At 41.7% G+C, this 15,170-nt stretch overlaps 1 protein-coding gene across 8 annotated transcripts in view; it reads right to left on the reverse strand.

Moving 5' to 3' along the window:
• LMNTD1 (lamin tail domain containing 1) overlaps positions 1–15,170 on the reverse strand; it is a 475,792-nt gene that overhangs the window by 116,330 nt on the left and 344,292 nt on the right. For 7 of the 8 annotated variants that reach the window (XR_004540206.1, XM_033953392.1, XM_033953396.1 and 4 more), the window contains 3 exons: positions 14,398–14,599; positions 11,382–11,565; positions 1,319–1,438 (listed from right to left, as the gene is read on the reverse strand). Coding sequence is in view for 7 of the 8 variants with exons in the window: in XM_033953392.1 (XP_033809283.1) it covers positions 1,319–1,438; positions 11,382–11,565; positions 14,398–14,599 (506 nt within the window). In the remaining variant the exon portion in view is untranslated. The remainder of the gene's footprint in view (positions 1–1,318; positions 1,439–11,381; positions 11,566–14,397; positions 14,600–15,170) is intronic. The other variant, XM_033953391.1, reaches the window with a different exon arrangement.

A 15,170-nucleotide genomic window follows, 5' to 3' on the forward strand; every position in this document is an offset into this window, starting at 1 on the left:
GGAGAAAGAGAGATGCCAGACTGCAGAAAGGAGAGGAGAGAGCTGTTAGACCTTGGGAAGAGGAAGGGAAAGAGAGAGAGAGATGCCAGACCATGGGAGAGGAGAGAGATTCCAGGCTGTGGGAAGGAGAGGAGAAAGATGCCAGACCATAAGAGGGGAAAGGAGGAAGACAGAGATGTCTGACCATGGGAGAGGGATAAGATGGTGCATAGGGATGGAGAGAAAGGGGAGACAGAGGGAGGAGATGTGCACAGCAATGGGTGCAACAGGGAAGAGATAAGAAGAAATGCTTTTTATGGATAGATGGGAGTAGGGGAGAAGAAAGAGGAAGAAGATGGTACACATGGATAGATGGGAAGGGAAGGAATGGAAAAGTAGATTTTGAAAAGAAAGTAGAAAAAAAGGATGAAAAGTAGATTTTGAAAAGAAAGTAGAAAAAAAGGATGAAAAGTAGATTTTGAAAAGAAAGTAGGAAAAAAGGATGAAAGTTGAATGTTAAAAGTTAATGCTTAAGACGGATGTATGGCAGAAAGTGAAGGAGAGAAAAACAGCAAAAGGATAAGGTGGCCCTGGAAACACAGTTAAGAGCACAGAAAGAAGGAAGTGCAGCCAGAGACTGAGAAAGATGGTTTGAAAAGCAAAATCACCAGGCAACAAATGTTTTGAGAAATTACATCTGTTGTCTATATTTTGCACTGTTCAGGAAGAAATGCATTTGTTTCTATTTCTCTGGGGGTTGTACTGCATGCAGTCTTGCATCTTAGCGTTTTGTTTGTATACATTAGCACTTTTAGTTTGTGGGCCTGTATTTGCATAGGGGTTATCTGTGTTCTGCATGTGTGACCAAGCCCAGGTGTTCTGGTAGGAATGAATGTTGAGAAACATACAATGTGCTTTGCATAGTTTAATTTTGTGGTTAACCATTATGTATTGTTAATAAGATAATATTGTGTGTATATATGAAAAATGAATGGAAAAAATGGTATTACAATTACAGTAGTACTATTATGGGGGTGGGGTCTGGGGCAGAGATGGGGCGGGATCTGGGGCGGAGCTTGCGGGCCCCCCCCCAACAAAAAAGCGTTCATCTGCCTTTGAAGTGGATGAAGTCTATGGAGCTATCAGGGGACTATATTGAAAAATAAAACAATAAGTTTTTGTAAACTGTATTTTTTCCTAGAGAGGTAGATAAATTATTGAATGCCTCTCGTATCAGACTACATTACTGCCAGTATTCTGAAAAATATTATTAATTCATTATTTAGCTAATAAAAGGTTCTATCAAAACTTAGCAAATATCAGGATGCAGAATACTGACATGCCCATTCGGTTTACATAGAATAGTTGTGTATTCTGTTCCGGTTCCAAACATATTCTGCTCCTTCCAGACAAATTCTGTTGGAGGATTATGGAACATATTTGCTATGGCAGCCCACACCTGCAACAACACAAGAAAAAAAAATTAATATGCTTATATTCTTTCAATATCACCTTGAGGTATATCAAAACATTGTTGTTTTAGATGATTTTCAGTCAACACACAGATCAGCTCTCGTATCCATGGGTGTAAGAATTTTTAATGGCTATGTTATTTGTCTTTGGATTTAACTAGGTGATGACCTCAGCTGGTGGTCACACTTTAAAGTCCAATTTTGCATAGGGCTTGTTGATTAGCTATGGAACACTGAAGATGGGATGTTCACAGTTTCCAGCCTATTTTACAAAAAGCTCACTGAACACGTGGAGGGGCATAATAAAAAAAAACGTCTAAGTCCCTTTTTGGCCTAAGTCCTTAAACGTTCAAAGCAGAAGCAGGGAAAGTGTCCATAACCAAAACAAACGTTCTTGTTTTGATTATGGCCTGCCTCTACTAAACGCCCAGATCACCACTACGTCTAAAAGAACACCCCCACGAAGTCTACACTTTTTGGCCATAATGAACCAAAAAAACGCCTAAGCCCCAAACATCCAACAGAAGGGCTTTTAGGCGAATGAGGAGCCATCGGCACTTAGACCTGGTTTGACTTTGTCTAAGTCAAAAAGGTCTAAGTGCCGACTAGGCAACCTGTTAATGTTTTGGTTATACCTGTTGTATGCCTAGGTGTAGGTCGGCCCACCTCCCACCCACTGCCCGCCCTTTCCCCTCCTCTAAACACACCTCTTTTCTCTCTGTGTGTTTAGTGGCAGGGAAAAGGCCTAAGCTGTTTTTAGATACGTCTAAAAACCAGCTTTGGTTATGGGTACTTGGACGATCAGGCTTTTTGATTATCCAAGCAGCCATTTAGGACACTTTTTAGATGTTTTTTTTTTTGATTATTAACCCCAGAGCCTTTTGCAAAATATATATATTTTCTAACATGTGCATTGGAAGTAAGCATTTTAAGAAAATGTGCACAAAAAGAGCAGCTTCACTATTAGGACAATTTTATAATACGTCACCTAGATTTAGAGAGCAAGGAGGTACCCATTTATAAAGATATAAGTCGCCTAGAAATCCCGCTTTAGGTAGACTATGGAGAAGAGAACTGAGATGTCCAGGACAGGATCTGCTCAGTTCCCCCTATATTTTACAATAGGGTCTGCTGAACTGTGTATTTCTCAGCACGTCCAGGAGCAGCCATGTATAAAAAGAATTAAAAAGTGTCTTGAGTTCTCAGTGAGGGTTTCCAGGATATCCCTTTGACACCATGACAGACGCATCACCGCTGGCATCATAACAGCCTCCAACTCCCTATACCTCCCTGTCCAACATTATTATAGACCTCTCCACCCCAATCCTGTGCCCTTATTTGGCAGCTTGAGTCCTAGTAATACCACAAGACTATTGCTAGAGGCCAGAGGTGCCATTTTGAAGCTGGGCATTTGATGAAATAGAAGCAATTATTCTCCTTGCTAGTCCACCAGAAAAAGCTGCAGTAAGAGCTGGGTGGTGGGGCTGCTAGGGGAGTGGGTGATTTCCCCTGATGTTGGGGTGAGTGTTGGGGGAATTCAGAATAAGACTTCTAAAATTGGAGATCCATGTCTATTTGTTAGGCATGCCTAAACACACCTACTATGCCCCTGCCATGCCTACTTGAAATCTCTGTATCTGGACCACCCTGGGCACCATCTTCACAGAGTGAACCAGCACCTCTTCTTTTCTCTGCCTCCTACATACCTCTTTAAATGTTCGCCGGAGTGAGCAACATCTTCCACTTACAGCTTGCGCCGATGTCGGCTCCCTTCTGATGTCACTTCTTGGTTGTGGAACCAGATCATGATGTCAGAAGGGAGCCGATGCCGGCATGAGTAGTAGGTGGTGCTCATTCTGGCAAACATTTCAAGAGGTATGTAGGGGGCACCCAAGTGGTGGGGTGCCTAAGCAGCAGGAAAGAGGGGGCATATGGTGTGGTGACGCCAAGTGATACCTGTGGCCCATCATTTTTTGACACCCCCCCTTCCCGCCCTTGTTATGCCACTGGACTGGAGCAAAGAAGTCCGGGCCAGGAGGGGGGGGGGAGGAGGAAGAATCAGGGGAACTGGAGTGAAGGGGCTGGGTTGTAGAAATCCCTTACACGTTAAAGTAGATTCTCGGAGACCATCACCAGGTCTTTAACTCTTCATGCTTAGGTTTATGAAGCTTCAATCGCCAGGGAGGGATGGATCTAAGGGCAGCTTGAATTAATCTTTGTACGGTTGTTCTTGATGGGAAGGGAGGAGGCGGGGGAGGAACCGCGATTGGGGTAGATTATGAGGTTCCGAGTTTATGACAGAGGTTGTTGGCAATCTGGGCATTAGCTGACTCGTGAGGTGTGGGGGCTGGATTCGGGAGTGGGGGATGGTTCTTGCTGTTTTGGGACTTGTTTCCACGCATCCTGCCTTGTAATTCCCGGTATATCCTCATGGAATGTCTCTCTGTACTGTGCTTGTAAAGGGATAGTGGTGAAACATCAATTACTCTGATTTTTACCATGCACACCAGGAACGCAAAGCCAGGTCTCTTAGCGCCTGGCTCCTGCCAAACACCTTCACCACTTTGGTAAAGGACCTATTTTAACCCGTTACTAGCTAAGGGGGGGGAGAAGACGATCAGTCTAAGATCAATGCTACAACCTCCGCCCTCTTTCAATGGAAGCAGCATTCCAATCCTTCCCCTGCATGGGACTCACCTGGCCGAGAACATGGGGCTGCAGCGCCTATGCAAGGTCGGCCAAGCCGGTCACTTTACGTTAGCCCCACTGGTGACCAATGGCTGAGAACACTGTCCGGTAGCGTCACAAAGGGGGGTGGGATAGAGCCAGATCGGGAGGGCATTCCTTAAAGTGCACTTTCACCGCTCCCTCTGGCTTCTTAGTCTTTATCTTGGCCGTGGGGGTGGGCTGGCAGCTGCGCTGAGGTGCAGATCCCAGGAGGTTCTGGACCGTGCTGGCTGTGCACCCCTCTAGGGCATGCACCCAGAGCAGTCTGCGCACCCCCTCTGTCCCTTGGTACGCCACTGGGCGGACCTTAGGAAATTGGAAGACCGGGCGTTCAAATGGCAGATGAAATTTAATGTGGACAAATGCAAAGTGATGCACATTGGGAAGAATAACCTGAATCACAGTTACCAGATGCTAGGGTCCACCTTGGGGGTTAGCGCCCAAAAAAGAATCTGTCTCCTATATTCTATAAACATTACCTAAATTTAGGGGTGCAATTGTGTGCCCAGTTACAGAATAGGGTCAGTTACATACCAGCTCCTAATGTTTTGGGTCCTAGATATTTTTATGTGGATTATTTTATTGTGATTTTAATAAAGCCTGCATCTTGAACATCGCCTTCTCCACAAGTTTTTTTGTTCTTGTCAGTTACGCACCATAACATAATTAGCTAATTGGTGCTAAATCATCCCTTAATTAAGAGAGAAGTGCTAACGATCATTACTGGCACTAATTAGCAATTGTGCATGTAACTGATTTATACCCCTATTCTGTATACTTAGGGCCTGATTCTGGAAATGGCGCCTGCTGAGGTAGGTGCCTGCAAACGGGTGCCTACCACATGTTAATTACCAGTAGGCGCCGTGTCCAAAATTGTGTCTATTTTCTTCTATATAGATGCCTTAAATATAGGTCAGCATTTTACAGGCCTACATTTAAGGCATGTGACTTGTGCCTATGAGAAGCACCTATGACCTATGACTGCCTACGGCCACTTCCAGTGTAAAGCACGCCTATACCGGCTTTAGGTGTTCATAGGCAAGCCTAGATGTCTCCATACACGTGCAAACAATTCCTACATTGTAGGCATCCTTCACCCCATCAATTAAAAAAAAAAAAAAATCATGCATCCTGATTGGTCCATAAGATGGCAGTAGGACGCTAACGCCATTTATAATCGGGACACAGTTTTTAGAATCAAGCCCTGAATTCCTACATTCTATATTGCGCAACTACAAAGGGGACATTAACGTGGGAGGGGCATGGGCGTGTCACGGTTGTTCTGACCATTCCTGCACGTACTTTATAGAACAGTTGCATTTACACATCCAACAGCTGCTTTTAGGTGCCATAGATATGGCGTAAATGGTCATGGCTACAGTTTGGAATAATTGCGGACTTAAACTAGTATTCTAGAACAGATTTGGCACCTAACTTTTATCGTCATTATAGAAGTTCCCCTTATGTGTCTTATAAAATACCTGCACAGATCTTGCAAAAATTGCTTGGAAGCAGCTGTTAATGTGTAAAGTACTGATCATGTATATTTATAAAGTACATGTGTGATCCTTTTTCTGCCTATACTCTGCTCAAATCCTATCCCAGAACACATCTATACCTGGGTCACATAAAAGTACACATGCTCTGGTTATCCAGCATAGTTTAATGCATGGGGGGAGGGGTTATATATGCTGAAAATTACCTTCCATACACTTATATGCACAGGTGATGAATTTGCTACCTTTATCTTTAAACACTGGCACATATATGTAGAATAGCTATATTCTCACAAAATTTCATAGAGAATAGCAGCCAATTAATGAAACAAGTGCCTAAAGGGAGTTTTAAAAATCCTTTTAAGGACATTTTACATATAAGAGTGTTAAGCACAAACACCAGTTTGGAAATTCTTTAAAATATATGTGTATTCCTTTGCAAAACTTTGGAAAAAAAATAATATATATATATATATATATATACAGTATATATTTATCTGCTCATACCACACCCAGAATATGTAGGACTGCCCAAACCATGGCCCCCATGGAATCTTTGCAATGCATGACATCTACAAATGTAAATAGTTGCAATGTAAAATTGGTATTTACATATGTAAACACCATGGGATGGGATTTGATATATTGTCTTTCTGTGGTAACAAAGTGGTCTTCAAATTATAAACAAATACTTATTTTGTACCTGGGGCAATGAAGGGTTAAGAGCTGCGATGGGAATGAAACCAAGTTCAACAAACCCTGCCCGGGATCTAAAAGTTAAATCCCTGTTTTAAGAACTATAGGTTTAAGAACTATAAGTATTTTTGATTAACAACAGGGCAGGAGGGGAGCATGAGCCAGTGAGGTTAATTCCCTTTCTAGTGTGACTGTAAAACACATACAACACATGGGGATCTGAGGTTCAGCCCCTTTGATAGTAACTAAAAAGGATTTAAGTTCAGGAGCTATTCATAGTAGATTTACACCTCTGGATAACTTGGACTAAGAAAATTGAAATGACATTTTATAAGGGTATTTTTTGAAATGAAACCAAGTTCCCCAGATTCTCAGGCACATGGGGAAGCTACTCGTCCACTCTACTAGTTACATAACTGAAGCAGGAAGGAGTGGGCATCTCTTCTGCTGAAGATCTTTGTTATGGTGGTGGTGGGATCCGGATATCTGGGGGAGAGTTGAGTGTGGGTGTGTGTCTGAGTGTCCGGGTGGCCGAGGCGGGAGGGAGTGGGCATCCCTCCTGCTGATGATCTTTTCAGGGGGGTGGGTCTGGGTTTCTGAGGCAGAAAGGAGTGGGTATCCCTCCTGCCTCTCTTTTTGGGGGGGCACCATCAGGGGGGGGGAGCATGACTCTTTTTTTAATAGGGACAGATACACTTGCATATCTATGCCCATAAAAAAATAAATAAATAAATAAAAGTCTTCCCGCCCCAAACAGCTGAGCAGCAGGAGGCTACTTCAGGGCTTCCCCCGTCGCTCAGCTGTTTGGACTTCCCCTGCTGGCTCTGCACATGTGTCATAGTCGCTTGTTCAACAACTGATGGGGTGGGATTACAGCAGACCTTCACAAAGCTTATTTGCATGGGAAGCCATTTGAACATCGATTGCTGTTTTGAAATCAGACAATTTGTCAGCCCTACAGCGACCCACAAAATTTTAAGGACGATTTTAGTGCATCTAGGCCTAGGAGTCATTTTGGACTCCTCACTATCCTTTATACCCCAGATATCATCAGTACAGTATATCAGTGTACCATTTATAAATTATGACTCATCCACTCTCTACGTACTCTTCTTCAACCCCCACCTTTTAATGTCTTTGTGTATTCTCTGGTAAAAAATAATCTCAACTACTGTAATTCTATATACCAAGGCTTCAAAACTTCTAAACACAGCCATCACATTAATCACAGGCTAGTTCGATCACTCCATCTCCCTTCTAAAGGCTGCACACTGGCTCCCCATTTCTCATCGTATCACTTATACAATTCTTCTGCTCATATTTAAAATCCATGCCGCAGATGCCCGTCACTTTCTATCCAGACTTCTTTTTTTTTTAAGTTCAAAGTGTTTTATTAATTTTTGGAAAACACAATACAAAGGAATAAAACAAACAGAAAAAATAATTGCAAAGTACATGGTCCAAGCACATAAAACATAATCGTTAAAGTTATGCTTCTAGTATGCAGTTATGCAAAATTTGTAGGAATAATACATGTTAGTTTAATAGTATGACATATAAGCATATCATCATTTCTCCAGAAATATATGTACGTAATAAAAAGAGAGTTAGTACAAATTTAAACAGTCGAACAGTAATGTTGTATGGGAGACCAAACAGATTTATATTTGCCAAGAGCATTCCTTTTTTCCGCTAACACTTGTTCATATTTACCATGGAGACATATAGTATTCCACCAAGCGTGGTATTCGACCTTATCTAGATTTTTCCAGCAAAACAATACATTTTGAATCGCAAGAGACAACATAATAGTCAGAAGGTGTCCTTTGTGTTTATCTATAGGCAAGGACAGACCATGAGACATTAAAATCAGAATTCTGATTGTTAATGGTTCAGAGATATCTAAAATAGTACAAATAGTATCCCATACCTTGTTCCAATAAATAGCCAGGTGTTTACAATTGAACAACAAATGTTCCAAGGATCCATTAACACTATCACATGACCAACAATTAGATGAAGATGAGGGGTCTATTTTGTGGGATAAGGAGGGAGTCCAAACAGCACGGTGCATCAAAAAGAAAATGGACTGTGGTACTGAAGCAGATCTAATGGATTTATGTATGGTTAACCAGACGGAGCACCAATCAATGGCGTCCGAGGGTAAGTTCAACACATGCTGCCACTTTATTTCGGAGGACAGAGGTTCATTAACTGGTGTCGATTTGATCATCTTATACCAAAATGAGGCTTTGCTGGTGAATATTGTAGGTTTTTCTAAATAAGAACTTAGGCTCGGTTTCCCTGCCAGAGACATCAGATCCGGAATAGCAGCGCGTAAGCAATGATTGAGCTGTATCCAAGCATAGAGCTGTGTTTTAGGGAGACCCCAAGTATCTGACAGCTCTTGAAAGGACATCCATCCCTTGGAATTTGTCAAATCCCCAACTGTCTCAATGCCCCTCTGCCGCCACAGGGGCCAAAGAAAAGATTCAGATTGGATCAAAAACCTCTGATTGTTCCAAATCGGCAGGAGAGCAGATTGTTCCCATCTGTGGGACATGGTGGATTCAAGGACCTGAAGGGCAGATTTATATGACAGAAGAATGTAATCATCTTTATCCCGACGAGACAGAGTGTGGCCAGGCAGGAATTTCATTCGGAACACGCCATACAAGGAATTTTCCATGTCAATCCATCTTGGCTTAACCATATGACTGTTATCAATGTGGCCATGAGTCCATTGTCGGATAATAAAGGCACTGTGGTATTTATAAAAATCAGGGAAATTCACCCCACCTTCTTCCTTTGTCAATTTCAATTTTTTGAGAGCAATACGAGGCTGCTTCTTATTCCATATAAATTGTGTGAGAATAGAGTCCAAGGTGTTGTAGAAGGAGCGAGGCAAAAAGAACGGCAGCATGTTCAATACGTAATTGATTTTTGGAACAATCATCATGCGCACCGACTCTAATCTGCCCCACCATGATAGTTTTAGCGGAGACCAGACTGATGTTGTGTGTCGAGCAATCATTAGTAAGTATTCAATATTGAGTTGAGTAGTTTCTTCTAATGAGGGTCCAAAAAAGACACCTAGGTATTTCATTTTTGTGGCAGACCATTGAACTCCAAACTTTTCCACCTCAGGCTTAACTTCTGGGCAGTTGAGAGGCATGACCAGTGTCTTGCTCATATTCAATTTATATCCGGAGATGTCTGAGTATTGCCGGATCGAAGTTAATAGATGTGGGAACGAAGCAGGAGAAATGTAGAGGAGTATGTCGTCAGCATACGCCGAGATTTTAGTCTGAGTGTCTCTTAGCTTGAACCCTACAATGGATTTATTGTCACGGATCGAAATTAGTAGGGGTTCCAATACCAGATCAAACAGCAAAGGGGATAACGGGCATCCTTGACGAGTGCCACGGGAAGGGTGGAATGTGGATGACAACGTTCCATTTATATATGTTCTTGTAGATGGGAATGAGTAGAGTATTCTGATCTTCTTGATGAAATCTGCAGAGAATCCATACCAATCCAACACTTTAAATAAGAAACCCCATTCGACACGATCAAAGGCCTTCTCTGCATCTAGCCCCACCGCAATAAGGTCTTGGCGGCGGTCCTGAGATTGTGCAATGATGTGTGAAAAAGTTCTTGAGTTGTCCGTGGCGAGCCTCCCATTAATAAAACCACTTTGATCCGAACTGATTAGTTTGGCTATAACACCTTGCAGCCTATTTGAAAGAAGTTTAGCATAAATCTTTGCGTCTACGTTTATGAGAGATAAAGGCCTGTAATTTGAAATAGAGCGAGGATTTTTTTCTGGTTTTGGGAGGACTATGATATGGGCTTCAGTAAATGATCCATGTATTTGACCCGATTCAATGACGGAAAGAAGAAAACGTAGATAGTAAGGGTTAAGCACATCCTGAAATTCTTTATAGAACTCCACAGTAAGCCCATCCGGCCCGGGAGCCTTATTAGATGCCATGGAATTTATCACCTGTGAAAGCTCTGTTAGATTCAAGTCTATCCAGACTTCTAACTCCACACTGTCTATTCAGGATACTCGGATCCTTGTATCAAAACCACCTCATAACATAAGTCTATCGTTCCGCAAGAGACAGTTTTATAAATTCCCATAGGTGCATATTATCTTTATAAAAGGGGTCCTGCTATAAGGTTACTACTACAATAAAAACACAAGCCCATCAACTGAGCCTCCAATTATACAATTACAATCCTGCATCCTGCACAGATGTAGTGAGCAGCTCAAAATAGACTAAACACAAACTGGTCCCTGAGAGCTGATATACTAATCATACAATCAAACCTGCAGAATGAACTTGGCATCAGCTTGAAGAATGAATGATAACTTACATTCATCATACATCTGGTTCATCTCGTACATAGTAAGCAACCATAAATAGGTGCAAAACATCAGTAGGATTTGGATCATACTGTGTTTTCCACAGTATTATTCAGATGAAATGCTTAGGCACACTTTCTAAATGAAAAGAAGAAATAATTCACAAGAGTCAAATGTAAAACAGAAGGAATGGTGCTAATGACTCCACCAGACCCGCCCAAAGATATAAACTATCCTTCCCCTCTCTACACGGTATTCTCTATGCAAGTAAACTGGGAAAATCTCTTCTCTTCAAAATCACAGGGCTCTTGAACGACCTTACTATCCCATTGCGGAACCTGGGCTCTCTCCAACTATTCCGCAAGCAACAGAAAACTTGGCTCTTCTCTAACATGTAATTCTATTTTCCCCCTTACTCTTCCATTCTATATATAAGCTCATGTAAACCTTTCTCTTCTTATATTTTAAGTTCTTGTAAACCGTGCCGAGCTCCACTTGCATGGAGAGGATGCGGTATATAAATTTAAGGTTTAGTTTAGTTTAGTAATGAGTAGAAAAGATAATTGCTAGAAATTTCTCCTACACAATACCAGCGCATGCTACAGTAATACTGAAATATCGTGAATATTTTTAACTCACTGTGACCGTGGTCTGTGCTTTTACTCTGATCTTAGGTGGAAATCTATATTTGGTCACTGGATGGCCACCAACATTCTGCTGGAGAATATAATCTCCAATGTCATCTTCCCTCTCAGAAGTATTCGAAACCCTCACACAAAGACCATTTGGATCAACTTCAGTTATTTTCATATTTCCAATAGCACTGAAAAAGAAAAATGATCACAAAGGTACAGGATAGTAAAAAGATATTTTTCTGCTATTAGTCCTATTTATTATCATCTCTTAGAGACCTATTTGCTAAACTGTATTCACCCTTAACGGGTAATCCTATAAACTAGACACTAACATTTAAGCACCCATTGCTTGTGTAAATGCTTAGAAGGCTAGCATACAGGTGCAAGGGTGCACATATATGCACCTATATGCCAATATGTAAAGTAGTGTTTAGAAAACATTGAAGGCCTGATTCTTTATGGTACCTACAAAATTGGCACCGACTAGAATGGCATTTACCTGATTCTACAAGGTGCGCATATCTTTTATAGAATGGCGCTAAGTGCCTGTGTGCCACATAACTTTTAGGTGCACCTACCATGTTTCCCAAAAATAAGATAGTGTCTTATATTAATTTTGGGTCCAAAAAATGCACTTTCGGGGATGTCTTATTTTTCTCATGTACTTCTATCAGTCGCATTCAGGTATACAACAGCATACAAAAAAGACACAGCCTATTAATTAGTTATAGGTTAACTAGTGGAGAAAAGACCCCAGTGTCACGTCAGATCAGCTGAGGTCTATTCTCCACTAGTTAACCTATAATAAATTAATAGGCTGTGTCTTTTTTGTATGCTGTTGTATACCTGAATGCGATTGATAGAAGTATATAATAACGAGCATTCAATTCTAGCTATAGGTATTTTTGTCTTATTTTTTTTCATGTACATCAATTATTTTTCCCTTCCTCTCCTCCACCCTAATTCTTCTTCTTTCCTCTCCCCCCACCCCATGTGCAGCATCTTTCCTCACCTCTCATCCATCCCCTTGTGCAGCAGAACCCCACTGACCCTCCCACTGTGAGACCGACATACCTCTGCTCCGAGGCCTCCTTAAGCAGCAGGCGTGGGGGTTGCTGAATCAACGAGTCCAAGTTTTTTTTAATAAATCAGGCAGCACTAGTATCAGGGATGGAGTCAGGGAGTATTGGGTACATTTGGGAGGGGGGCTTCAGGGGTCGATCTTAACTAGGGCTTATTTTGGGGATAGAGCTTATATTAGGAGCATCTTTAAAAATCATGCTAGGGCTTATTTTCAGGAGTAGGTCTTATTTTCAGGGAAACAGGGTGTTTAGGTCAGCTAACACTAGCTAAAACCAGGCCTAAATGCCTGCACCTAAGTTGTGTGCAGATTGGACATATTCTATAACATACGATTATAACAACTGTGGCTTTGGGAATTCCTGCCGGCTCAGCTAATCGGAGTTTCCCCTGCTACAATCAGATGAACCAACAAGCCGTGTGCACTATTTTTGGCATCCCCCGGCAAAGATAGGTGCCAGAAATGTGGGCCAGGGTTTTAAAGCCAAGCCTACATTTCCGGCACTATCTTTGCGAAAATCACTCCTACAATGGCGCTTTAGGCTGCCTAACACCACTTCCGGCATTGGCCTACTTTGATGTTTAGAGGCCTATAGCACCCAGAAGGTGCTTTATTTTTAGCATTTTTTACTGTTTTAAATGGTGTTTCTCAATTAACTTAGGTGTCAGTAGGGTGCCTACTAGCACCTAGGTTTAGGCGCCATTTGTAGAATTTCCCCTTTAGTGTATAGCAATAAGGGTAACCCCTCCTCTTTTGCAAAACCACGAAAGTGGTTTTTAGCGCAGGCTGGCACGCTGAATACTCTGCACTGCTCTCAACACTCATATAGAGTTCCTATGAGCGTTGGGAGCAGCGCAGAGCATTCAGTGCACTGGCCTGCGCTAAAAACCGCTATCGCCGTTTTGTAAAAAAGGGGGGGGGGGGGGGCGGTAAGTCACATAAAGTTATTTTTACATTTTTTTTGCAGTTCCTAAAAGTCCTTCCTTTCTCCTTGCATGATATTTTCTAATCTGTTGGTTGCACTTTGTTTATAGCACACCACAAATAAAGATAGCTTTTCTGGGATGTTTCATTTTATCAGGCCTAGTTTTTAAGGGAGTAATATGTTTCGGTGTTTACATGTTTTCACTATGGTGCATGCCTTTTAAAAAAAAAATAAATCATGTATTTGAGCCATAACAGACAGTTTTTTAAGTTGAAGTATATTTTCTTTGTGTTATTATCAATTAAGGTGATTCACAATTATTAATAAGCATTCTTTGAATTAACCCTGAGCTGCTTTTAAATATTATTGTTTTGAACTTGTTCATTTCAAATAGCAGATTACGACGAGGGGTTGTTATTGTCTTTACACATTCTTTCTCTGCCTTATATTAGAATCGTATTACTGTATATATCTTGGTGCTTACATGCCTTATATTAAGTTGCATTGGTTTTATGGAATCTCATATGTGCTTAAAGTCTGTGAGTATTTTGTATATAGAGAACCTTTACCTAATTTTCAAAGAGAAAGTGAAAACTGCCATTGGTAAAAGTTGCTCTTAGTATCTGCTTTTGGTGTAAGTCAAATTTATCTGGAAAATAATATATGGGTGATTTGAAAGTACAGTCTATCCACTTTGTCACCTGATCTAACTAAAAATAAGTGCATTATAGAATACCACAGGTACTTTTAACGCCTTGAGTGAGGGCAATTTTCAGACAGCCAGTTCAGACAGTTAAATTGTTTTAAAATTTATCACCTACCTCAAAAGAATAATGACAGAAATGCCTTATAATGAACTAAACCGCAACAGCGGTTATTAGCGCAGGGAGCCGCTATGAGTGCTCCGCGCTGCTCCTGACGCTCATAGGAACTCTATGAGCTTTGGGAGCAGTGCAGAGTATAAGTCAGATATAAGAAAATCATTTTGAGATGGCTAAGCCCAGAGTAAGGTACCTGGAGATCACTGTATCATAGCGGTTATCCTTTGACAGCTCCCTTCTCCTATGCTTTTTTTCTTTGATTTCATTCTTAGAATGTTTGAATAAAGTATTGACGTAGACATGAGTTTGACCTGGCCTTACTTTAAGCTTGTCCCTTTTATGAAAGATAGGCACAGAAGCAGGCCTTTGTGGGAGCTCATTGTATCCAACAGCTGCTGTTGAATGAGACAAAGAGTGTTATATCATAAACAGGTATGAAAAACATAGGTACAAGGCATTACAGGTAATCTTCAAGAAAGGTCCCCAAACTAAGGCCCATAAAGCTCATCGTTCTGCCTTCCACCCTCAATATATTTCCTAATCATAGCTGAATCTGGCATGTAGAAAGCACAGTTACTTACCATAACAGGTGTTATCCAGGGACAGCAGGCAGATATTCTTGACTGATGGGTGACGGCACCGACGGAGCCCCGGTACGGACACTTTTAGAGTGATTGCACTCTAAGAACTTGGAAAGTTCTAGAGGCCGCACCGCGCATGCGCGAGTGCCTTCCCGCCCGACACAGGCGCGCGGTCCCCAGTTATGATAAGCCAGCTAAGAAGCCAACCCGGGGAGGTGGGTGGGACGCAAGAATATCTGCCTGCTGTCCCTGGATAACACCTGTTACGGTAAGTAACTGTGCTTTATCCCAGGACAAGCAGGCAGCATATTCTTGACTGATGGGTGACCTCCAAGCTAACAAAAAGAGGGATGGAGGGAAGGTTGGCCATTAGGAAAACAAATTT

Source organism: Geotrypetes seraphini, chromosome 7 (genome assembly GCF_902459505.1).
Source record: "Geotrypetes seraphini chromosome 7, aGeoSer1.1, whole genome shotgun sequence".
NCBI classification, from domain to species: domain Eukaryota; kingdom Metazoa; phylum Chordata; class Amphibia; order Gymnophiona; family Dermophiidae; genus Geotrypetes; species Geotrypetes seraphini.